The sequence below is a fragment of the Hypanus sabinus genome, chromosome 23 (assembly GCF_030144855.1).
Source record: "Hypanus sabinus isolate sHypSab1 chromosome 23, sHypSab1.hap1, whole genome shotgun sequence".
Taxonomy (NCBI): domain Eukaryota; kingdom Metazoa; phylum Chordata; class Chondrichthyes; order Myliobatiformes; family Dasyatidae; genus Hypanus; species Hypanus sabinus.
In genome coordinates this window covers 21,441,611-21,466,441 of record NC_082728.1, presented here as the reverse complement: position 1 = coordinate 21,466,441, position 24,831 = coordinate 21,441,611, and the positions used below count along the sequence as shown (strand labels likewise).

General features: G+C 39.7%; 1 protein-coding gene across 1 annotated transcript in view; it reads left to right on the top strand.

Annotated features, from left to right (window-relative positions):
• Positions 1–24,831, top strand: part of gaa (alpha glucosidase) — a 62,121-nt gene that overhangs the window by 18,357 nt on the left and 18,933 nt on the right. The window contains exons 3-10 of the mRNA XM_059948512.1: positions 915–1,060; positions 6,314–6,479; positions 7,687–7,783; positions 8,699–8,818; positions 15,016–15,134; positions 18,099–18,230; positions 19,592–19,699; positions 21,487–21,600. Of these exons, the coding sequence (XP_059804495.1) occupies positions 915–1,060; positions 6,314–6,479; positions 7,687–7,783; positions 8,699–8,818; positions 15,016–15,134; positions 18,099–18,230; positions 19,592–19,699; positions 21,487–21,600 (1,002 nt within the window). The remainder of the gene's footprint in view (positions 1–914; positions 1,061–6,313; positions 6,480–7,686; positions 7,784–8,698; positions 8,819–15,015; positions 15,135–18,098; positions 18,231–19,591; positions 19,700–21,486; positions 21,601–24,831) is intronic.

Sequence of the window (24,831 nt, the reverse complement as noted above, 5' to 3'; positions counted from 1 at the left end):
TGAGATTTGTTTTATGTCGGTCATTTTGACTAGTTTGATTTCTTTCAGAGCAATTACCCAGAGAATGTGTTCATCAGCAGGACATTAGTGTGCAAGTCTTAACCATCTTATCTCCAGCTCTGCGATGCCATTCACGGACAAATGCTTTAAAATAAGCAGCAGATTCCAAAGCTGAACATGAGAGAGTTAACACTAAGACGCAAATTATGCAAGCCAGTGGCTGATTGATGCAAGTTTCTCGGGTTGTCTGTCGTAATTGTGGATCACCACACAGTGATGTATATAAGGAAGTCCCATCTAGCCTCAGGTGTTGGTGATGAGTGGGCAAGTTTCTACAGCTTTGGGTGTATGAGAATGCCTGGGTGTGTTAATCTCCTCTTCCTTTAAATATCTGCACTGTTTCTTGGTCACCTGTCTTAGTTTAGAAAATAGTTCTTTAAATTCTGGTATTAACTAAAGCTCTATCATGCTGCTATTTGATATATGTTTATAAATGCTGATGGTTCAGTATCTGGTTCACCTACTTCCTCTAATGCACCATGCTCTGATTTCCGCCCTTCCTCCAAACCCACTGAGTTCACTGGAAAATTTATTTTACTTGTGTACTGTATAACAGCAACAGAAAAAAATGAATTAAGAGTTTTGGAATATTAATTTGGAAACATCCAGTAGCAGCACAAAAAATCCAGAGCATACCAGATTAACTGTAACAACAAAATTGAACTTCAGTGATCATATACATTGTTACTTCTAAATCCAAATTAATATTTATATATTAATTTATATACTTGAAGTTCAACAAATCAAGTCAAAGATATGGATATCAATAAAATTACCAACAAAATTGAATATTTAACTTCATTGTTTATAAGTTGAATGTAAAAGTGATTTCTTACTTTTTGATTTTTTTTTAGCTTAAGGACCTTGACAGAAAGAGGTATGAAGTTCCCATTGATGTGCCTGTTGTCACTGAAAAAGCAACAACTCAGCTCTATACTATTAAGTTCTCCTCCAGACCTTTTGGCATTATTGTACAGCGGAAATCAAATGGCCGTGTACTGTAAGTAATTAGACAGTATATCTTTCTACAATCTTCTTAACTTGCAGTTTATACTTCAGAAGTACTGTATGTTAGCACATGTGAGAACAAAGGTCTGCACTATAACCACTCTCCTGGGCAAGTGCTGTTACCCTATGTTAATGTTTGTAGATAAAAGCATTGGTAAACCGTTCACATTAATGACGTCCTGCATTGTAGCTTTGAGTCCTTCCATCACATTAAGTGAGCTAATGTGTGAGTGATTTTCCCTACTGTCAGCTCATAAATAGTTTGACTAGCACTGTAAGTAATTTTTGGCATTACCAGCAGGATGTAGTTGTGGAGTGTTGATGTGTGCTGTGTATCTAGCTGTTTCTTGATATCACTGGCAATAATTCTTGTCACAAGGCTGTTGCTCAGCATCTTCAGAAGGCAGGAGTAAGAGGTGAACTGTCTTTCTATATTTGTTTTTATGACAACTCCAAAGTTCCATGTCTTTTAACTTTTTAAAAACAAAATTATGAGGAGCTAAGTTGAAATTTCAAAAGTTGCTTTGGTGGGATGTGACAAGTGTTTGGTTTTATAGGCAAATCTTTCAAGGGCTCTACAAATGTTCTCAGTTTATTTAACTGTTGGTAATTTTTGTGTGTAACACTTACCCAAAAGGCTGGTATATGTCTAGGGGAAACGGAGTTCCAGCAACTCACCAACCCACCTCCCGTACACGCAGGTACTGTGAGAATCGAGTTTATGCCTCGCGCCCGCCAACAGAATCAAACCCGCAACAAATACCGGTATGAAATACACTTTAAAGAGTTTACTAAAATTAAAAGAGTATTAGGCAATACAATATATATGCAAGGTAAACAAACAAAAAGGCGCCAACTTATCAAAGTTCAGTCTGTTTAGTGCACTCGTTGGAGCTCAATCAACGAACCAATCGACCCATCGTCGCTTGCCTTCGACCTCCACGTCTTCGCACCTAGGACAACGCCCAGTGGTCTTCCGAGCAGTGCAGCGCACGTCCTCCTTCCTCGACGTCTTCCTCCCGCACTCTCCCAAAAAGCCCGCGAAAACCCCTCCCCCAAGTTCCCAGCATCACAAGACACAATAACATTTCCCATTGATTAACAAATGAATACAATTACCATATCAGCCATTCTAAAGCGAAACAACGGCGAGAGAAACACTTATCCGACAAAGAAGCATTTCTACTCTTAACAAACCAAAAAACCCATTTTGAGTAACATACACAGGACATTGTACATGTGTTTGCAGAGTCTTCCTTTGCACATTACTTACTTGTCAGTCTTTGTAAGTTTTCATTGACTCTGTTATATTTCTTTGTTCTATGATGAATGCCTGAAAGAAAATGAATCCCAGCATAATATATGGTGACATACATATACATACTTTGATAATAAACTAACTTGAAACTTTGAAATCTACAGTATCAAAGAAAGGAATCTCATAGATTCATACAGCTTGGAAACAGCTCTTCGACTCACCAAATCCATACTGACCATCAAGATCTATTTATACTAATCCTATGCTAATTCCATATTTATTCATAGCCACTCCCACCTTCCAGTTACTGGATTCTGCCACTCCCCTACATATCTGCTACACATACTAGAGTAAATTCACAGGGCTGATTAATTTACCAATCCACACATCTTTGGAATGTGGAGGAAACTGGAGTACTATACTGTCCCTACAAACTGTCTCTATAAGCAGTACCGCTTTGCTGCCTGACTCCTGATAGCAAAGTCACCGCGTGCAGCTGCATCTGAAGTGGAATATTAGCAAAAACAGTATGACAACAGAGTCATGTCACCAGCCGTGAGAATTAAGAGTGTGCTCATTCAAAATTAATGTAGATATGAGCATCCAGATATCTGTAGTATGTTATGGTTCTCTTATAATAATATATTTGGACCTCAAAAGTATAAAACTAAATTTAACGGTGAGTCTGGCACATTGGCTATGATTCATATTAATTGTAAGGAAGCTTGGTTTAGACTGTGCATTGCATTGCTTGTTAACTTCCCTGTTTTGCAATAATTAGACAACATTAACAATATTAAATGAAAATATTTCATTAAAAATGAGGATTTAAAATGAAATACTTTTTAAAGACAGGCTTTTTCAAAGGCAAATGCAACCTCCTATAACAAGACATCACACATCTACAGAGGATCTTGGTGATACTACTCCTGTAATAAAGTGTTTTATTTTTCTCCTCTCTGAAAGAAGGTTACATGTGCCTCAGAAAGCAACAAAGGTTCACAATTAACAATTTGATATGGAGGCGTTGGCCTCTGTTCTGTGTTGGTCCTTCTTGAAAGAATGGTACACTTGGCTCAGAGAGGTGACAAAAGATTCAGTAGACAAATTGAAACCAAAGGGTTGTCCTCTGGGCATTTCTGAGGGGTCAGAAAATGAGAAACAGTCTCATTGAAGGAAATAACTTTGCTAGGGAAAGTTAAATAAAGTAAAACAAAAACAGAAATTCTGGAAGTACTCAGCAGATCCGGTCACATCAGTGGAATGAGAAACATTATGGTTCAGGCTGGAAACTCAGAAAAAATCAGAACTGAAGTGGTGGTGGAAAAAGAGGCTTGTTAAGCTGCAAAGTGGGTGAATGAGGGGAATATGTGTGATAGAGTAACATCAGGGTGACTGGGACAATAAGTTGTACACAAGGTTATTTGGTAATTGAATGGGAGCAGAAAGAGAGGGAAACCCTTGACAAAAGAACGTGGAAGTTGTAAAATGTAGAGTTGGACTACAAGCTAGACAAACCAATTTATTTTTAATTATTTGCTTCAGTTTTAATGTTTTTGCCAGAGTCAAAACAAGATTAGTGTCAACTTTGTTGGGATTTCTGAGGATAGGGCCTCTGTACTATACTGTTCATTCCCACATAGACTGCCTAGGCAGCTTGGATTAACTGACAAAAAGCCCCAAACATGCCTGATCTTGTCTATCTGAACTTCTTTCTTCCTACTTGACTGTTCTTTCTCCATTAGTCCAGTCTCTTCCCATTTATATCTGTATCACCTCTGGTGTCATCCGTAATTCTGACTATTTCCAATTCCTTGGTCCCAACGGACTCATCTTTATCGTGAATACACTTCCATCCCACATCAAGATGGTCTGAGGGCTGTCCTCTTCTCCTTGAGCAGAGGCCTAACCTGTTCTTTTCCACCACACACCCATTCACCTGCCTAAGTTTGTTCTCACATTGAACAACTTCTCCTTCAGCTCCACTCAGGTTTTCCAGAGCAAAGCTGCAGCTATGGACTAAGGTCCAAGGCATGCCTGCCCTTTTTTTGTGGAACAGTCTTTGTTTCAGTCCCTCTCGGGGCCTACTTCTCACTCTTTGTTTTGTTATGCTGATGACTGCATTGATCTGTCTTGTGTACTCAACTGTTTGATAAGACCATAAGATATAGGAGCAGAATTAGGTCATTTGGCCCATTGAGCCTGCTCTGCCGTTTCGTCATGGCTGATCAATTTTCCTTTCAGCCCTAATCTCCCACCTTCTCCCTGTATCCCTTCATGCCCTGAACAATCAAGAATCTAACAACCTCTGCCTTAAATATACATAAAGACTTGGCCTCCATGACTGCCTGTGGCAAAGACTTCCACAGGTTCACTACACTTTGGCTAAAGAAATTCCTGTTCCTCCATTCTTAAAGGATGCCCTTCTATTCTGCGGCTGCGTCCTCGGGTCTTAGATTCTCCCACTATGGGAAACATCCTCTCAACATCCACTCTATCAAGCTATTCACCATTCGTTCTTCTGAATTCTAGTGAATACAGGCTCAGAGTCATCCAACGCTCTTCATATGACAAACCATTCAATCCTGGAGTCATTTTTGTGAACCTCCTTTGAACCCTCTCCAGTTTCAGCACATCCTTTCTAAGAGAAGGGGCCCAAACCTACTACCAATGCTCCAAGCGAGGCCTCACCACTGCTTTATAAAATTTCAACATTATATCCTTGCTTTTATATTCTAGTCCTCTTGAAATTAATGCTAACATTGCATTTGCTTTCCTCACCACAGACTCAACCTGCAAATTAACCTTTAGGGAATACTGCACAAGGACTCCTAAGTTGCTTTGTGTCTTAGCTTTTGGTATTTTCTCGCATTAGAAAATGGTCAACATTTTTATTTCTTCTACCAATGTGCATGACCATACACTTCCCGACACTGTAATTCATCTTCCATTTCTTTACCCATTCTAATATGTCTTAGTCTTTCTGTAGCCTCTCTACTTCCTCAAAACTACCTGCTCCTCCATCTGTCTTCATATCATCTGCAGACTTTGCAGCAAAGCCATCTATTCCATCATCCAAATCATTGACATATAATGTAAAAATAATCTGTCCAAATACAGGCACCTGTGGAACTCCACTAGTCAACAGCAACCAATCAGAAAAGGCTCCCTTTATTTCCACTCTATGCCTCTGCCAATCAGACCTTGCTTTATCCATGCTAGAAGCTATCCTGTAATACCATGGGGTCATAGCTTGTTAAGCAGCTTCATGTCTGGCACCTTGTCAAAGGCCTTCTGAAAATCCTATTACACAACATCAACAAATTTTCCTTTGAATATTCTGCTTCTAACTTCATAGAATTCCAACAGATTTGTCAGGCAAAATTTTCCCTTGAGGAAACCATGTTGACTATGGCCTATTTTATCATGTACCTCCAATTACCCTTAATAATTAATTCCAACATCTTCTTAATCACTCTCTTAACTGGCCTATAGTTTCTTCTGCCTCTCTCCCTTCTTGAAGAGTGGAGTGACATTTCCAATTTTCCAGAATGCCCAAAGAAATGAAAGCTGGAATACAGTGTCAGGAAGTGTACGGTCATGCATTTTGGTAGAACTGCAGCTGTTTTCGAAGGCAGCTCATTGCTAACTTTACATTTAGAATGGGCAATAAATGGTAGGTTTGTCAGTAATGCCTTCATCACATCAAATGAATTTTAAAAAGACTGGAAAGGAAGATAATTGTCTGCTCCTGATATAGAGCCTCATAATTGCATGGAACAATGAACAATAAGGCCTGAAGCAATAACAAATCTCTTAAACAACCACAGAAATGGACCCTTAAGCCCATCTACACCAATCTCATTTGCTTTCATTTGAACTATTTGTTCCTTCACTTAAATCACAGGATCTTGTACTTTTAATGGCTCTTCCAATAAATTTTAGTGGCATAATGTACTATATCCTATTATTTTTTTCTCTCTCTAGGCTGAATACGACAGTGGGGCCATTAATTTTTGCTGACCAGTTTCTGCAGATCTCCACCTCGCTGGCCTCACGACATATTTCAGGGCTGGGTGAGCACTTGACAAATCTAATCCTGAATGTCGATTGGAATCAATTAACTCTCTGGAATCGGGATCAAATACCTCGTGTAAGTACCTTTTGCTTCTGGCTAAGGAGAATGATAGCCAGAGATGGCCAGTTCTCACTGTGATGAAGCATCAGAAGGTAAGTTCCAGTTTTTCCAGTAAAGAAGTTGAAGAATAAATGCTGAAGATCCAGACGCTATTGGAATTGTGCATGCACATGTTTGGTGCAAGGCTCTTAATTATGTTCTTGCTATGTAAATCTATTAAGTTTTTTTTTCTGCTCCCTTAAGCTGAATTGCTGCGAAAACTGATCATGTTTGGCCTTGAGTTGAGTTTCAGTCCCCTATCGTAATAAAGGGTGTTCATTTCTCATTTGATAATGTTCACCTTTATTTTACCTTTTCCAGATATATACTTTATACCTCAATATATATATTTCCAGATATATACCTCAAACAGACTTTATAGCTGTTCAATAATAAAACTCCACCTGATTTATAAAATTATGAGGGGTGTAGGGTAGATAGTCAGAATTTTGAGGTGGCAGAGTTAAATACAATTACAGCTTTTAACGGGTGTTTGAACAGATATATGTGAAGGAAACGGATACAGGCCTAATGATGAGCATAGACTGGTATCACAGTTGTCATGGACAAGGGGGCCAAAAGAACCTGTTACTGTGCTGTAATGTTCGCTGATGGCATGAATCATTTTAATTGTCTTTTGCTATTTTCCTACTCAGTGTACATTTCAAGATTCATGCAATCTGTTTCCATATCACTTCCAACTCACTGTTCATCCTGTTCTTTCTGGCCTCCATTAGCTTCTATTTTTCCCAAATAATTGGTGCTTGGAAAGAGGCTTTTAAAAATGCCTAAATACAATATTTTATCTAAGATCCAGCCAAGGAATTATTGGCTTGGCCCGCATTGAGTGGGATTCTTGCTGATTTTATTCCTAAAGGAACTGATCAAAGTGAAGTCAAATTATGTTCTCACTTCGGATTGCCAATCATCCTACAGGAATGTACAGTACATGTGTGAATGTCAGGTGATGTCTTCTAGACTAACTTCCAAGCTTGCAAACAGATCCTGGTGCCCACGGAACAGCCTATTTTCATGCAGTTAGAAGGCATGAGGAGAAAAATTTGTAAACAGGACCTTTCAAAGATCATTTCATAATACATCTGCACATTTTCAGAAAATGTATTATGAATTCAGATGAGAACTTTTTTTGTGAGCTGTCACCAACACTGTCATGTTTTTGCAGCCTAATGCCAACTTATATGGCTCACACCCTTTTTATTTGGTAATGGAAGAGGATGGATCAGCTCATGGAGTTTTCCTTTTAAACAGTAATGCACAAGGTAAGAAACTTACTTGCTTGAGACTCAAAAGACTGCAAATGCTGGAATCTGGAGCAAATATCTGGACCTGATGTGAAATATCAACCATTCCTTTGTAGATGCTACTTGTCCTGCTGAGTTCCTTCAGCAGTTTGTTCTTTTTATAATCAGATAGCCTTATTTAATATGAAACCATTGTTATAGCTGAACAGCGATGCAATAACACTTTTGTCATGCTAGTATTTTGTTTTTTTATCTTTCACTCGTCCTTGTGGACAACTTATTTTGCAATAATGCTGTTTATGCAAACTAAGTAGGAATTTTGTAAAGTAGAAATGTGAACTGTTACAACATATTCAAAGCTGACTCTCTACCTGATTTTTTCCCCTCTTTTTTGTCATAGTTAAGTTATGCAATGCCTCTTTGGACAGCTGATACAAGCATTCTTAAAGGTTTATATTCAACAGTACAATATAAGACTATTTGGCCCATTATCAGTCTGCTAATGCTCTGAAAAAGCATCCTAATGATTGCCACCACAGCTGTTTGTTTATCTGTTATTTATTCTAATTTATTTGTCTAATTCCTTTTAGAAAGTTCCTACTGATTCTGTTTCTACTGTGTAACTTATTATCCCTCCTTTACCTGGAAACTTTGTTCCGTATTCTACCATATATTCGAGCACTTTGAATATCTGGTTCCAATCTCAGCTGATCTTTTCTCTCCAAGGAAACCAATCACAGTCTTGGTGGCTTTCTCAATATAGCTGAAAACTTTCATTTATGGGAGTACTTTCATTAGTCTCCTTGCTATCCTTCACAGATCCTTGAGAAGTTTATTTTTCCATGGATCGCTAATTACAAATAATTCTATAGAAATTTTCCCTTGTCGTCATAGTTATTAAGTGAATGCTATACCTGATTTTATTTTATTCAGATGTTTTACTTCAGCCATCTCCTGCTCTAACCTGGAGGGCCATTGGAGGAATTTTTGATTTTTATGTGTTCTTGGGTCCAAATCCAAAAACAGTGATCAGACAATATATGGATGTTATAGGTAAGAGTTATTAAGTTAATACCATAATGTATGCAAAACATTTAAAATTAATTCAGATGAGTAATCTTTAATCTTCTGGTTGTTATGCATTAATGTTAATATTATTTAAAATTAAAATAGAAAGATGGACAATGGCCTGTAATAGTGTATATTGCTCCCTTTATTTTATTCGATTCAATTCAATTCAAGAAAACAAAATAAAATCAGGATTTTTGAAGGAGAGAATTTACTGAGTTGCAAAAGAAATATTGATTCCAAATGGTTTACTTTGTAATTCACAAAGACCAGAATTTTTTTTTTCCCAACCAACATCTTCCTCTTCATTATCCAGGCCTCCAGCTGAACAATTCAAACTAATTCAGATTCAGATTCAGTTTATTGTCATTTAGAAACCACAAATACAATGCAGTTAAAAAATGAGACAATGTTCCTCCAGAATGATATCACAAAATCATATGACAAAACAGACTACACCAGAAAATCCACATAACGGTTGCCAATTCCCCAATCCAGAGTCCAGAGAGGCTGCTGCGTATTAATATCGCGCTACCATCTTAGCGCGTTTCCCGGAAAGGAGCTCCAAATCCACCAGACAAAACAAGACCATAAACTAAAGCTACAAGACCTGTACAAAACCACATCGTTACAACAGTGCAAACAATAGCATAATTGATTTAAAAAAACGGACCATGGGCACAGTAAAAATAGTCCAAAGATGTTAAAAGACTATAAGTTCAAACGAAACCATCACACAGTTTTCACAAGTCCTCAGGGTTCCCGATTGACTCGTCATCCCACGTCGGCAGCAGAAGGGAATACCCCTGCTATGGACTTCAACGGCGCCGCCCAACTCAGCCTCGCAGGCGCAGCACACAGTGAAAGCTCCGTCGAACCCAGCCTCGCAGACGCAGCACACAATGAAAGCTCCGTCGAACCCAGCCTCGCAGACGCAGCACACAATGAAAGCTCCGTCAAACCCAGCCTCGCAGACACAGCACACACTGAAAGCGACCTGACAGCAGCGGACTCTGAGTCTGTCGAACCTCCGACCATCCTTTCTGGCACAGCTGCTCCGAGCACCATCCTCTGCCGAGCGTATTAAGACACCCCCGCCAATGGCCATTGGCAGCGCGACCCTGAGGACTGGGGGCCTGTTCTTCCCAGCAGAGACCCAGACCTTACAGCAGCAGCAGCAACGAAGAAGGCCTTGCTGGAGATTTCCAGATGTCCCTCCGTGTTCCCACGTCCATTTTCAACCGATTATGATTGCGCATGGCACCCCACTTCACAAATAACTGATAATCAGCTCCAGAGTGGCCACTGCAAGCTGCGTCATGCCACCATTTTGCTCCTCCATCTTGTTGCAATCCATGTTGCAATTCTGCAGTGGATTTTTTCCCCATTTAGTACTATATATGAAATTTCTTCTCTGACTTCTCTGCAATATGTCTATATGGAGCTAGATTCAGACAGACAAGAACAACTCAATATAGGTCCTACCTGCACTTTCAATAAGGTATCTCAGTCTTAGTAGTGTGAACATAGAAATAGAAGCAGGAGTCGGCCATTTGGCTTCTCGTGTCTGCTCTGCCAATCAGAATATGATCTTTTACCTCAGCACCACTTTTCTAGACTAACTTGATATCCCTTGATTCTCACTGCATCTTAAAGAAAATCTATCACTCTGTTTTTAATGTACTCAGTGACTGAACCTCTGCAGCTCACTTGGGAACTGAATTTGAAAAATTAATCACCTGTTTGAGTGAAGAAACCTTCCCATCTTAGTCCTACGTGGCCAGTCCCTTCTTTAACAAATGTGACCTCCGGTTGACAGCTGGCCACAGGAAGTATTAACTCTCTTGAATCCTTTCAAAATTCTGTTCATTTCAGTGAGATCATTTGTCATTTTCCAAGTTCATGAGGACACAGGCTTAGCCTACTTAATGTCTTCACATACAATAATCTTGCTAACTGAGCTAACCTATAGAGGTGGGCATTCACTATATACACTGCATCACAAATATTTTCTTCCTGAGGTGGAAGAGCAAAACCTGTGCACTGTGTTGCAGATATCTAGTCTTGCTTAATCTTAAGGCCTCTGTACCTCCTGTGGGGAATCAGGCTGGTGTTTCACCCTGAACAGAACACATCTGGTTGCACCTCTTTAAACTCCCCTCACAATTCATTTTCCATTTTCTTAATATTAAGATAAGATTGGCTTTATTTGTCACGTTTACAATGAATCATCGAAGTACGCAGTGAAAGATGTTGCTTGCATTGACAAAGAATTTGCTGGGGGCAACCTGCACATGTTGCCACGTTTTCAATGCCAGCGTATCCTGCTCATAACTTACTAACCTTAACCCATATATCTTTGGAATGTGGGAGGAAACTGGAGTACTCAGTGGAGACCCACGCCATCAAGGGTAAAATGTATAAACTCCTTACAAAGAACAGCAGAAATTGAACTCCAATCTTACAGCTGGGGCTTTAATAGCGTTACTCTAACCACTACACTATGATGCCACCCCTATCAAGTGCACAAATAAAAAATCCTGGAATATTTAATTCTCAACCTTAGTTATTTTGCAGCAGCTTTTCTGTAATAGCCATTATTCAAAATCAGAGTCAGGGTTAATATTGGAGGAAGTCTCTGGCACTGAGTCTGGCGCTGTGGCTGAGAATGGAAAGGAGGGAGAAGAGGACTGCAGTAGTGATATGGGATTCCATAGTCAGAGGAATAGACACGAGATTCTGTGGATGTGATAGAGACACCTAGATGGAATGTTGCCTCACAGGTTTCAGGGTCAGGGATGTCTTGGATGTCTTAGGTCCACAGTTATCTAAAGGGGGGAGGGTGAGCAGCCTGAAGTCTTGGTACATATTGGCACCAAACATGGGAGGAAAAATGAGGAGGTCCTGAAGAGAGAAATTGGGAAGCAAGGTAGAAAATGGAAAAGCAGAAGCTCCAGGTGAGCAATCTCTGGATTGCTGCCCCGTGCTATGTGGCAGTAAGGGTAAAAATAGGATTATTTGGCAGGTAAATACGTGACTGGGAAACCGGTGGAAGGGCAGGGTTTCAGATTTCTGGATCATTGCAATCTCTTCTTGGGTAGATATGACCTGCACAAAAGGGACAGGTTGTACCTGAACCCAAGGGGCACCAATATCTTTGTGGGCAGAGCTTTTGGGGTGGGTTTAGCAGGGGGATGGAACCGAAGTGATAGGGCTGTTGATTTACAAGCAGAGCCAGGCAGGAGACTATCAGGAAGGACAGGCAGATGGTAGAGTAAAATTGCAGTTAGTGGGATGAGATGCAGTGTAAAAGGGACAAAATTGTAAAGAGTGACAGAAACAGGACCCAAGGTATTATATTTGAAGGCATATGGTATATGGAATCAAGTAGCTGATCTTGCAGCACAGTTAGAGATTGGTAGGTATGACATTGTTGGCATCACTGAGTCATGGCTGAAAGATTACAGTTGGGAGCTTAGCATCCAAGGATACCCACTGTATCAAAAAGACAAGCAGGGGGTAGTGTGGTTCTGTTGGTAAAAAAAAATTACATCAAATCCTTAGAAAGAGGTGATTTAGGATAGGAAGATGTAGAACCCTTGTGGGTACAGTTAAGAAAATGCAAGAGTAAAAAGCCCCATTATGGGACAGGCTTCCAAACTGTAGCCAGTATGTGAGCTACAAATTGCAATGGTTTATAGAAAGGGCATGTCAAAAGGATAATGTTATGATAGACATGGGGAATTTCAATATATCGGTAGATTGGCAAAATCAGTAACTAGTAACACCACCTTTCCTCCTTCAATCCCTCCCGCTCTGTCATGATAGAAACAACAGAACCCCGGAATACTGAGCTGTCAGTTCTACCCCTCCTGCAACCAAGTCTTACTGGTGTTGATCTACGTCCTGAGCTCATCCTCCTTTCCTATGATACTCCTTGCATTGAGGTACACGCAGCTCAGGACAATGGTCGCACCATGCTGAACCTTTTGGTTTCTGACTTAGTCTGACTTCTTAACAGCATCTGTCTCCACAACCTCTCCACCAATTGTTTTGCACTCTGGTTCCCTCCCATCCCCTTACAACTCCAGTTCAAACCCCATCATGCTGACATTGGAGAGGATTCAGAGGAGATTTACAAAATAATTCCAGAAATGAAAGGCTTATCGTATGAGGGGTGATTGATGGCTTTGGGACTGTACTTGCTGGAAATTAGATGAATAAGAGGGTGTCTCAATGACACCTATCAAATGTTGAAAGACATGTGGATGCGAAGATATTTCCTGTGGTGGAGGAGTCTAGGACCAGAGAGGACAGCCTCAGAACAGAGGGACATCCATTTAGAACAGGGGTGTGGAGGAATTTCTTTAACAAGAAGGTGGTGAGTCTGTGGAATTTGTTATGGAGACCAGGTCATTGGGTGTATTTAACTTGGAGGTCGATAGGTTCTTGATTGGTCAGGGTATGAAAGATTATTGGGAGGCAAGAGAATGAGGTTGAGAGGGAAAAGAATCACCCATGATGAAAGGGCAGAGCAGACTCGATGGACCAAATGACCTAATTCTGCTCCTATGTCTTATGGTCTATATGATTACTGGCATATGTTGGGAAATTTATTTTGCGACAGCAATCTATTGCAATACGTAATAATAATAGCTATAAATTACAATAAGAAGTATATATTTTTTAAAAATTAATTAAGTAGTGCAAAAAGAGAAGGAAATAATGTACTGAGGTAGTGTTTATGAGTTCATTTTCCATTCAGAAATCTGATGGCTAAGGGAAGAAGCTGTTCCTGAAACTCTCAGTGTGTGTTTTCAGGCTTTGGTACCTCCTCTTGCTGGTAGCCATAAGAAGAGGGCAGGTCGTGGGTGATGGGGGTCCTTAACGATGAATGCCCCCTTTTTGAGGTATTGCCTTTTGTAGGTATCTTGGATGCTGGGGAGGCTAGTGCCCATGATGAAGCTGGCAGAGTGTACAACTTTCTGAGCTTTTTCCAATCATGTGCTTTGGCCCTTCCACACCAGATGGGGATGCAACCAATTGGAATACTCTTCATTGTATATCTGTAGAAATAAGTGAGTGTATTTGGTGACATACCAATTTTCCTCAAACTCCAAATAAAGTATAGCCACTGCTGTACCTGCTTTGTAATTGTATCAGTATGTTGGACCCAGGATAGATCCTCAGAGGTATTGATGCCCAGAAACTTGAAACTGCTCACCCTTTTTACTTCTGGTCCCTTGATGAGGACTGGTGTGTGTTCCCTCGACATCCCTTTCCTGAAGTCCACAATCATTAAAGCATATCCATTCATTTATATTCATGTCATTAAATTCACTTTTGTTAGAGCTGATATATGCATTCTATTTTGTCTTTGCACCATTTCCCTGTCCTAATTCTTTTTCAATGATTCTCTTATTTTTATATAAATTATTCTCTCCTGACATACTCTGATAATCATTACCCATTTGCTTCCCTAAATGATGATTATACCTTCTCTCTTAAACTTTATAAGTTTTACTTTGCCATTACCCTCTTTTGCACTACTTAGTTTAAAGCCTCAATAATAATTCTAGTTACTCAGTTTGCAAGGATTCTGGTCTCAGCCCAGTTCAAGTGAAGCTCACCCCCAATAGAACAACTTCCTCTTTGCCCATTACACGTGACAGTGCACCATGAATTGTCATCTTGACATTTAACAAACTTTGCTGAACATCTGCGTTATTATAAGAGTTCTAGATAAAATAAATGTAAAAACTATTTTTCTTTATCTGATTGAATAGAATTAAGGGGATAATGAAAGTATAAAAAGGTGTTTTATCAGCCTGCAGATTTGTTTCAATCACTGAGGGTGGCTAAATTGGAAATTGTCATTAGCTTTGTTGTATACCTGGATGAGAACTTGTTGTACTTCAGACTATAAATCTGAATACTGAATAAAGCCCCAGTGAAGACAAATACCTAAGGGACCTACTTCCATGTTTATGATTCAATGAAACATCCTTTTGCCCATATCTTATATGGAACTTTTCCAACAGTACATCAGTGACTACACTTCAAGGACAACACTTGTTAGCTATGAAGATGTTATGGAAGGTGCTATACAAATTAAAGTCATTTTCTTTTTATCAAAATATCATCTTATATTTTCCTATAATTTTATATATGTAACTGCATAGGTTACCCAATAATGCCTCCGTACTGGAGTCTGGGATTCCATCTGTGTCGATTTGGTTATAAGAGCACGAATGTCACTCGACAGGTTGTGGAGAATATGACCAGAGCCAACATGCCTCAGGTGATTTTTGTGTAACTTTTCAAAGTAAATCATTCTCTTAAACCATATAACTGCTGCACAATCCAAACAAATCTGTTCATTATTTTATCATAAAAGACTTGAATAAATGAATATTTTCATCCTTGTATCACGATGTGAAGCCAAGAATGTGGAGGGAGTGAATATTCAGGGTGGTGGACAGGTTACCAATTAACTGAGATTTGTCCTGGATGTAAATGGAGCTACACTCGTTCAGGCAAATAGCTTGCATGTCTTCATTATCCTGACATGCCTTACAAATTTGGTGATTCACAGGACACTGAACATGGGAATCCGCAGCAGATCAAGAATAAAGTCAGTATTCCTTTCAAGCAACTGGAAGATTGTTTTAAAAGTTGGAACAATTTTTAAATGTAGCTTGCATTTCTGTTTGATGTATTGCAAAGATGAAGAACAGTAACTTGCACTTTTAAAAAGAATACATTTGATAAATTGTACCTAGTTTTCAAAATCCGAAAACACAGTCATGAAAATATAGTGTGCAGCCACCTGTTTGAATATGTAGAACTATTCCAACAGCTGAGCTTGCATCTAATCGGGACTATTTAAAATGTTTGAGCAGATAAGGCATTACTGACCATAAGTACCAACACTATTTATTGGGATACACTGCTTTAAGAATTTGGTGGTAATCCACTTTTGTAGAGTACTGTGATATTTATTATGTGAGCTATTTACAGCTCATTAAGTAAGGGTTTTCAATGATGAATGAGCAGTTATTTTCCTTGTAGGAGAATAGTTGGATGTCTTTGGGATTATGCATGCTTCAAGATAATACGCCTGACTATGGCTAATTGGATGTGCACTGGATTGAGGGACTTGAGTTATGGGGAGAGATGTGATAGCTGGACTTGTTCATCCTGGAGTCACAAAGGCTGAGGAAAAGCCTAATAATGAGATATAACATTATAAGAGCCATCGATAGGGTAGGTAGTCAGAATTTTATTTTTCCCATGGTATGGGAAACAGGTGTATGGGGTGTCTAGGGAGGGGTAACACCTCTGGTGGGGGGGCCTGCCGAGTCCTTTTCAGGACAGCTTGTCCTTCTTTGGTCCCCACCGGGTGCTGAGCTCTCACCGGTGGCTCCAAGTAGTTGTAGCACGCGCAGTGGCCACACCCCGGTAAACCGTCTCGGTAGACGGGCCAAACCAGCTGAGGGTAGCTGACTGGTCTTTGACCCTCGGTGAGGTAGGGGATTTGTCTGTCCCAGCGTGTGAAGTCTGGCCCTGGCAGATTGAGCAGAGGAGACTGATTAATGGTCCAACGGTCAAGAAGGCAGGCCAACAGGCGTTGGTGGAGTGCTAAGAGCACGACAAGACACGTAGACGTCCTGGTCATCCACCGCAAGAGGTGGTGATCTCTTTAAACTCACCTGGCAGAAGGCAAAGGCAAACCACTGCTGTAACCTGCCGAGTACGATTTCCCAATGTGTCAGAGCGGCGTGGAGGGAAATCCCCCACCAACTGGAAATTCCAGGCGCAACCTACGACAGACGGATGGGTAACAAAAACACAAAGGCGTAAAGTGAGAGGAAGGAATTTTAAAGAAGTTTTGTGTGGGAAGTTATTTTAGACCTAGACTTTGATACCTGGAACCAGAAGAATCTGGAGAATTAGGTACAATTAATGTGTTTGGCAGACACTTGAAATGGCTAGGGATAGAAGATTACAGACTTATGAAGGCAAGTAGGATCAGAATGGGTGAGAGAAATGGTCAGCATTAGAAACACTGGGTCAAAGAGATGCCACAGTGCTATACAATTTGATTCCCTCATACGTTCAGCCTGGTGGATGTGCAGTCACTTCAAATTTTCTCATCCTGCCCCAAATGTTTATTTTCTCAAGCTAAGGAAGTTCCTGGTTGGTCAAACCCGGGTTCCCTGTGCTTTCATTCTTGTCAACAGGGTTGCATCGGTGTAGAATTGGTTAATCAAAGAACGTATAAGAACAAATGCTCTTTTTATGTGAAATGTTTTCAGCCTGTTTGGACTTCTTAGTAATTCAAGTTGGTAACTTTTAAGCAGCACATACAAACTGCTGGAGGAACTCGCAGGTCAGACAGCATCTATGGAGGGGATGAACAGGCCTGGACTCTTCATCAGGACTGGAAAGGAAGGGGGCAGAAACCAGAATGCAGAAGTGGGGGAGGGGAGGAAGGCAAACTGACGGGTGATAAGTAAGACCAGGTGAGGGAGAGGGTAAGAAGATGGGAAGGGATAGATGGAAGAGACAAAGGGTTGAAGAAGAAGGAATCTAATAGGAAAGGGCAGTGGACTGTGCAAGAATGGGTTACAAGAAGTGAATCCAGAGGCAAATGATGGGCAGGTGAATAGATGAGAAAGGGTAACCAGAATGGAGAGTGGAAAAAGAGAGGAGGAGGGAGGGGGGAGATATTACCAGAAGTTAGAGAAATCAATGTTCATGCCATCAAGTTGGAAGCTACCCAGATGAGGCGTTGCTCCTCCAACTTGATTTTGACCATATCATGGTAGTGGAGGAGCAGATGTGCCGGAATGGGAATGGGAAGTCAGATTGAAATGTGTAGCCTCCGGGAGATTTTGCTTTTTGCAGCAAACAAAGGGAAGAAGCTTAAAGGTGCTTTTGAACTAATGGTGGGTTGGTATATGGTATTCATTAGATTTTTTTTGAGTAGAGGCAATAAAGTTAAATCTGCAGAATTAACAGTACATAATTGCTTTCATTTTTGCCATGCATATAACTTGTGGGCAACAGTTTGCAAAGATCGTTCTTTTAAGAGGTACACTTTTGAAATTGTATTCAATTATGTGTCTTTATTGTGGATTGCAAGAATGCATGGTGTAATCCTACAAGCAGGGAGGTGAGCTCAAAAGGTAAGAATATCTCTCACCTCTATTATTAATTATTAACAGGAAACAATACTATTCCTTCTTTATTTTTCATTCAGGATGTACAGTGGAATGATATAGACTACATGGATTGGAGGAAAGACTTCACTTATAACTTGGTGTACTATGGTGACTATCCGGAGATGGTGGATGAATTTCACAAAAAAGGCTTAAAATATGTCATGATTGTGGTAAGAAGAAAAATACAGTACACAAATTATCCACTAATTAAAAATGCCATTGGTTTGATTCTCAAATGTTTAAAAGTTAAAGCAGCCATTTGCAGTATCTCCCTGGACGATAGTACGTGTGTTTATTTATTGTCATCTCCTGCGCTAACAGGCCCTGTATTCTGGCTTTCTCCATTTTCCAAAATGGTGGATGCTGGGAGAAAGCAGATGTTGGGACGAGGTGTTGGTCGATGTTCAGTGAGATATTGATTCGGAGCAGTTTTTCCATTGTAGGTGGTTCTGAAATGAAACCTCCCAATACAAAATCGCAGCTTTCTTTTGAGTTTGGGGGTGGGGGAAAGGACAATTTGTCGCCCTTGGTGAATAAAATTAATGAGGAGAAAATGGATTTTTGTTAATACAGTATGTGATTCATTATTACATGTCCAAAACTTCATTAATGCTTTCAAGAGGATGTAGCTCATTCGCGCCATCAAGTGACTAGTAAGTACCACTGCAGCATTCAAGTCACCTAGCACAGTTAGCAACCTTCTGGAGGAAGTTGAGCAGCAACTTGACGAGGAAGGAGGTGTCGACATTTTGAGTCATCAGGATGTTGAGTTTCAATCCGAAATAGAGACAGTTACTTTCCCTCCCACATATGCTGAGTTCCTCCAGCAGAACGTTTGTTGCTCCAGATTCTAGCGCCTGCGGTTTCTATTGGTATCATCTAAAAAAAAATTAAACTGCATCATGGCTCTGGCCACTCCGCCACAATTGGTTGCAATGTAGACTGTTCAGAAAATTCCCTTAGCGTGACTCTAATGTTTTCACAATAGTGAGATGTTTTCCTGTTGATAAAACCATTCATAAATGTCACAATGAAATATGTGGTTGATACTTCATGCAATATAAAAGAGAAGAGGACAATTTTAAGCTTCTCATTTCTCGGGTAATTTTTGAGCTGTTTCAGGTAAATGTTAAAAATCAAACTCATGATTTTTAAAGAAGTGCCAGTTGCAGATCTCTTTAAAATTGCAGAAATGCTTGACTTTTCAGAACACAATACATTATGTGGTTGTGATGAAATACTTTTTTCCTCTTGGAAAGTCCATCTGAAGGTGATATCTCTTGATAGATTACTATATGGGAATACCAGATATTTCTCCATACATCACAGTGAACCAAGACAGTCCAGGATAGAACCATATTTAGCCAAATTACAGACTGTGTTGCCTTTGTCTAATAATCTCATTTGATTTCTTCATAAGCCAAAAATGTACCTTGTTTTTCACCTTACCGTGATTACTTATGTATTTGCAGTAATTCTCATATTCCTTTTTCCTGAGATGCTTTAAACAGTTGTTTTCTTTCTGCTTTAGGATCCAGCAATCAGTTCACAGGGAGCAGGGGAATACAAGCCATTTGATGATGGCGTAAAGAGAGGTGTCTTTATAAAAAATGAAACTGATGAACTATTAATAGGCAAGGTCAGTGCCGCATTAAGATGTTTGCTTGGTCTTTTTAATTACTTTTTCCCATTTGCATTTCACAAAATGTTCACTAGCATTGACAACATTACAGAACCAACTGTCTTTCTCACGAAGGAATGAAAAATCTTAGAAATATTGATCCAGAAAATATCACGAACTGGTCTCAAAATATCAGTTGTAGGCTCACAAATAAGGTGTTAAATGCTTCTCAGGATAGCATCTCGATCCGAAATTATGCCATCCCCTTTAAGTCTACTAATTGGTATCATTATGAATTCAGTCCCAGTGTCCAAATAATCTGTCATTCCATTGACTTTCATTTCTGTTATTTATTATTGTGCAATTCTACCTATTTCATGTAGGTGTCCCATTAATCACTAAGGTTTATGATGTTCAGTAAACAATTTTGCATAAAGCTTCTCTTAACTTGAATATGTACATATGAAAATGTTGTATTTTTGTATAATAGAGCTCAGTTGGGTTTCATGGAAACCACAGAGAGCCCTACTTAATAAAAGTTCTGTTCCCCTTTATTGGGGATTTGGGACACAACAGGAAGTCTGAGCCTAATTTCATTTATAATAAAATGACTACTGTTACGTACCCTTGTCACGTGACTGGGGTTGAAGCTATACTGGACTTGAGGTAATGGTCTTGTGAGGGTGGAGTGATGTCATTTTCCCGCCAGCAGAGATCATGTGACAGTTTTTTTTTACAGGTTATAAAAGGAAGACCCCACCCTGTGAGGAGGGGCAGTTCGTGGCTGGATTTGCCAAGTTGACTTCATGCCACTGCGTGATTTAATGTGATGACGCAGTTTAGTTGAAAGATAAAGTTTTATCTAATGCCTAAAGTTTAAAAGGTCATTACCAGCAGGTTCTTTACAATACTGCTAGTTTGAGAATCAGTGGAGAGTGAAGATCGGAGTTCGGGAGTTAAAGATCGAGGAGAATCGATTTACGACGGTGGAACGGGTTTGACCTTATTTAATCCTTATTTGAAAGGAATTCATTGACTGTTCTCGTGTTAATCTCTGCGGGATAGCAGAAGATTGAGGACAGTGTGATAAAGGAAAGGTCAGTGCCTTTAAGCCATTTCATTTCGTAAATTCTTCGTGGGAAAAGTTCGACATCGGGGATAGAAGCAAAACGACGTGAAAGAGAAATTAAATCGTCTTTAAAAGCCTCTCCCTTAAATGGACTATGAGCATTTCGAACTTTTGGCAATACTACTTTAAAGAACTGTTTTTGCAACATCGCTTTAAGAACTGTTTGAGCTGCATCGCTTTAAGAACTGTTTAAGCTGCCGCACAGCAGCTGATTTCCGGTTACGTTAGTGTTTGTTTACTTTTGGGGGGGGTTTGTTTTCAGTGTTTAATAAACGTGTTGTTTGTTATAAAAACCCTTGCCTAACTCATATATTTATTGTTGCCTGAATACGTAACTCTACAGAATAACTAATTTTTGGGGGCTTCAGATTATCATTGTGCATTTCTTATTATTTGAAGGTTTGATTAAGTTACTCTGTCATGGTTGCAATTCGAAGTGAGCCTTCATAATGTGGCATGATTTTCAAGAATAATTTTTCAAGTGATCCTTTTAACTCGAAATGTGCTGCATTGAAACTCATTTCTACATAAAACTGAACTTGATTCTGCCCCCACTCATTCTGTATTACAACCATATCACAGCTTCTCATCATATCAGTGTAGTATGGATTTAAATTTGACTCAGCATCCAACCTCTGTAAGTCTTTTAGAATTGTGTTTTGATTACTTTGCTTAGGTTTGGCCTGGTTTCACTACCTTCCCAGATTTTACAAATCCAGAGACTGGGGCCTGGTGGTATGACAACATAAAGGAGTTTCATGATCAGGTGGCTTTTGATGGATTATGGATTGTAAGTATGTAAACTACGTTTACGATTTTTTTGTTCTATGAGATAATTACTAAAGCCATTGTTACGTTATAACTTATTCAATATACTTATAATTTAAGTTTTATAATAAAGACATTGTGTATACATTCCTTTATTCAAACATTTTTAACATAAAATTAACATACAAAATAATGCAACACACACAAAATGTTGGTGGAACGCAGCAGGCCAGGCAGGGAGAAGTACAGTCGACATTTTGGGCCAAGACCTTTCGACAGGACATAATGTGGCATGATTTTCAAGAATCATTTTTCAAGTGATCCTTTCCACATAAAACTGAACTTGATTCTGTCCCCACTCATTCTGTATTACAACCATATCACAGCATGTCAGGATGAAGGGTCTCGGCCCAAAACATCGACTGTTCTTCTTCTATAGTTGCTGCCTGGCCTGCTGCGTTCCACCAGCATTTTGTGTGTGTTGTTTGAATTTCCAGCATCTGCAGATTTCCTCATGTTTGTGATACAAAATAATGTGCTTTTATTAAGTAAGGCTGTTTATAAACTGAGCAGTACATGGACATGAATAGAACTAATTGTGTTAATTTTCAGACAGTTTCTACCTCCATGTCTGTATGACTATCTACAATACTCGTACTTCAGTACTAAAAAATTGAATAAATTTTTATGTGAGGACATTGGTTAAGTTTGTGCATTTAAGATGGCATCATTTTCTGCTACTTACTTCATTTTATGCACAGTCTTTGCTGCACTGTTATTCAGGCATGCTCAGACATTATGAAAATTATTTTTAATGTGAGAAAGGGTAACTTCAAAGGAGACGTGATGAGCAAGTTTTTGCACAGAATGCTGAGTGCCAGGGAGGCTCTGCCTGGGGCAGTAGTAGAGGCAGACACACTAGAAACTTTTAAGAGACGTTCGGGCAGGTACATGAATGTGAGTAAAATGGAAGGATATGGACATTGTGTAGGCAGAAGAGATTAGTTAGCCATTTAATTGGTTTGGTGCCACATTATGGGCCGAAGGGCCTGCTCCTGTATTGTACTGTTCTGTATCTAGAGTTTGTTCTAGAGTAAGGGTCTGCTCCTATGCTGTACTGTTCTGCACCTAGAGTATGTTTGAGAGTAAGGGTCTGCTCCTGTATTGTACTGTTCTGAACCTAGAGTATGTTCTAGAGTAAGGGCCTGCTCCTGTATTACACTGCTTTGTATCTAGAGTAAGGGCCTGCTTCTGTGTTGTACTGTTCTATGTTCTTGAGTAAGACAGAGCATTATATACAATTATTTCATTCATTCAAGATGAAAAAAAATTCTGAATGAACATAAATGCAAATCAAAATTAATACCTCCCAGCACCATGATTTTGTGATGTGCATGCAATGCAATTAAGATTAGAAGTTGGAAAATAAGTGTTTTCCATTCAGAAGTTTGCCTTTATTCCTGAAATTGTATATACCCAGGAACACGAACTTGGTTTTCAGGATCCAGTAGATTTGAAGTTCAGATTATTGGTGGAGAATAAAGCATGAAAAGGATGCTAAAAAAGAATGTACTGCAGGTTGTTTAAAAGATCTTAAAGGAGATAACATCTTCTTTAAAGATGTGTAAAATGAGGGTAGAAGCAAAAAGTAGTAAGGTGAAAAGTAAACGTAGCAAGCAGGCAAATCCAGGGCAAAAAGCAAAAAGGGCCACTTTTCAACATAATTGTATAAGGGCTAAGAGTGTTGTAAAAACAAGCCTGAAGGCTTTGTGTGTCAATGCGAGGAGCATTCGTAACAAGGTGGATGAATTGAATGTGCAGATGGTTATTAATGAATATGATATAGTTGGGATCACAGAGACATGGCTCCAGGGTGACCAAGGATGGGAGCTCAACATCCAGGGATATTCAATATTCAGGAGGGACAGACAGGAAAGAAAAGGAGGTGGGGTAGCATTGCTGGTGAGAGAGGAGATTAATGCAATAGAAAGGAAGGACGTTAGCCTGGAGGATGTGGAATCGCTATGGGTAGAGCTGCATAACACTAAGGGGCAGAAAACGCTGGTGGGAGTTGTGTACAGGCCACCTAACAGTAGTAGTAAGGTTGGGGATGGCATTAAACAGGAAATTAGAAATGCGTGCAATAAAGGAACAGTAGTTATAATGGGTGACTTCAATCTACATATAGATTGGGTGAACCAAATTGGTAAGGGTGCTGAGGAAGAGGATTTCTTGGAATGTATGCGGGATGGTTTTCTGAACCAACATGTCGAGGAACCAACTAGAGAGCAGGCCGTTCTAGATTGGGTATTGAGCAATGAGGAAGGGTTAGTTAGCAATCTTGTGGTGCAAGGTCTCTTGGGTAAGAGTGACCATAATATGGTGGAATTATTCATTAAGATGGAAAGTGACATAGTTAATTCAGAAACAAAGGTTCTGAACTTAAAGAAGGGTAACTTTGAAGGTATGAGACGTGAATTAACTAAGATAGACCGGCAAATGATACTTAAAGGGTTGACGGTGGATATGCAATGGCAAGCATTTAAAGATCGTATGGATGAACTACAACAATTGTTCATCCCAATTTGGCAAAAGAATAAACCAGGGAAGGTAGTGCGCCTGTGGCTGACAAGGGAAATTAGGGATAGTATCAAGTCCAAAGAAGAAACATACAAATTAGCCAGAAAAAGCGGCACACCTGAGGACTGGGAGAAATTCAGAGTCCAGCAGAGGAGGACAAAGGGCTTAATTAGGAAAGGGAAAAAAGATTATGAGAGAAAGCTGGCAGGGAGCATAAAAACTGACTGTAAAAGCTTTTATAGATATGTTAAAAGAAAAAGATTGGTCAAGACATATGTAGGTCCCTTACAGTCAGAAACAGGTGAATTGATCATAGGGAACAAGGACATGGTAGACCAATTGAATAACTACTTTGGTTCTGTCTTCACGAAGGAGGACATAAATAATCTTCCAGAAATAGTAGAGGACCGAAGGTCTAGTGAGATGGAGGAACTGAGGGAAATACATGTTAGTAGGGAAGTGGTGTTAGGTAAATTGAAGGGATTAAAGGCAGATAAATCCCCAGGGCCAGATGGTCTGCATCCCAGAGTGCTTAAGGAAGTAGCCCAAGAAATAGTGAATGCACTAGTGATAATTTTTCAAAACTCCTTAGATTCTGGATTAGTTCCTGAGGATTGGAGGGTGGCTAATGTAACACCACTTTTTAAAAAAGGAGGGGGAGGTATATGGGCTC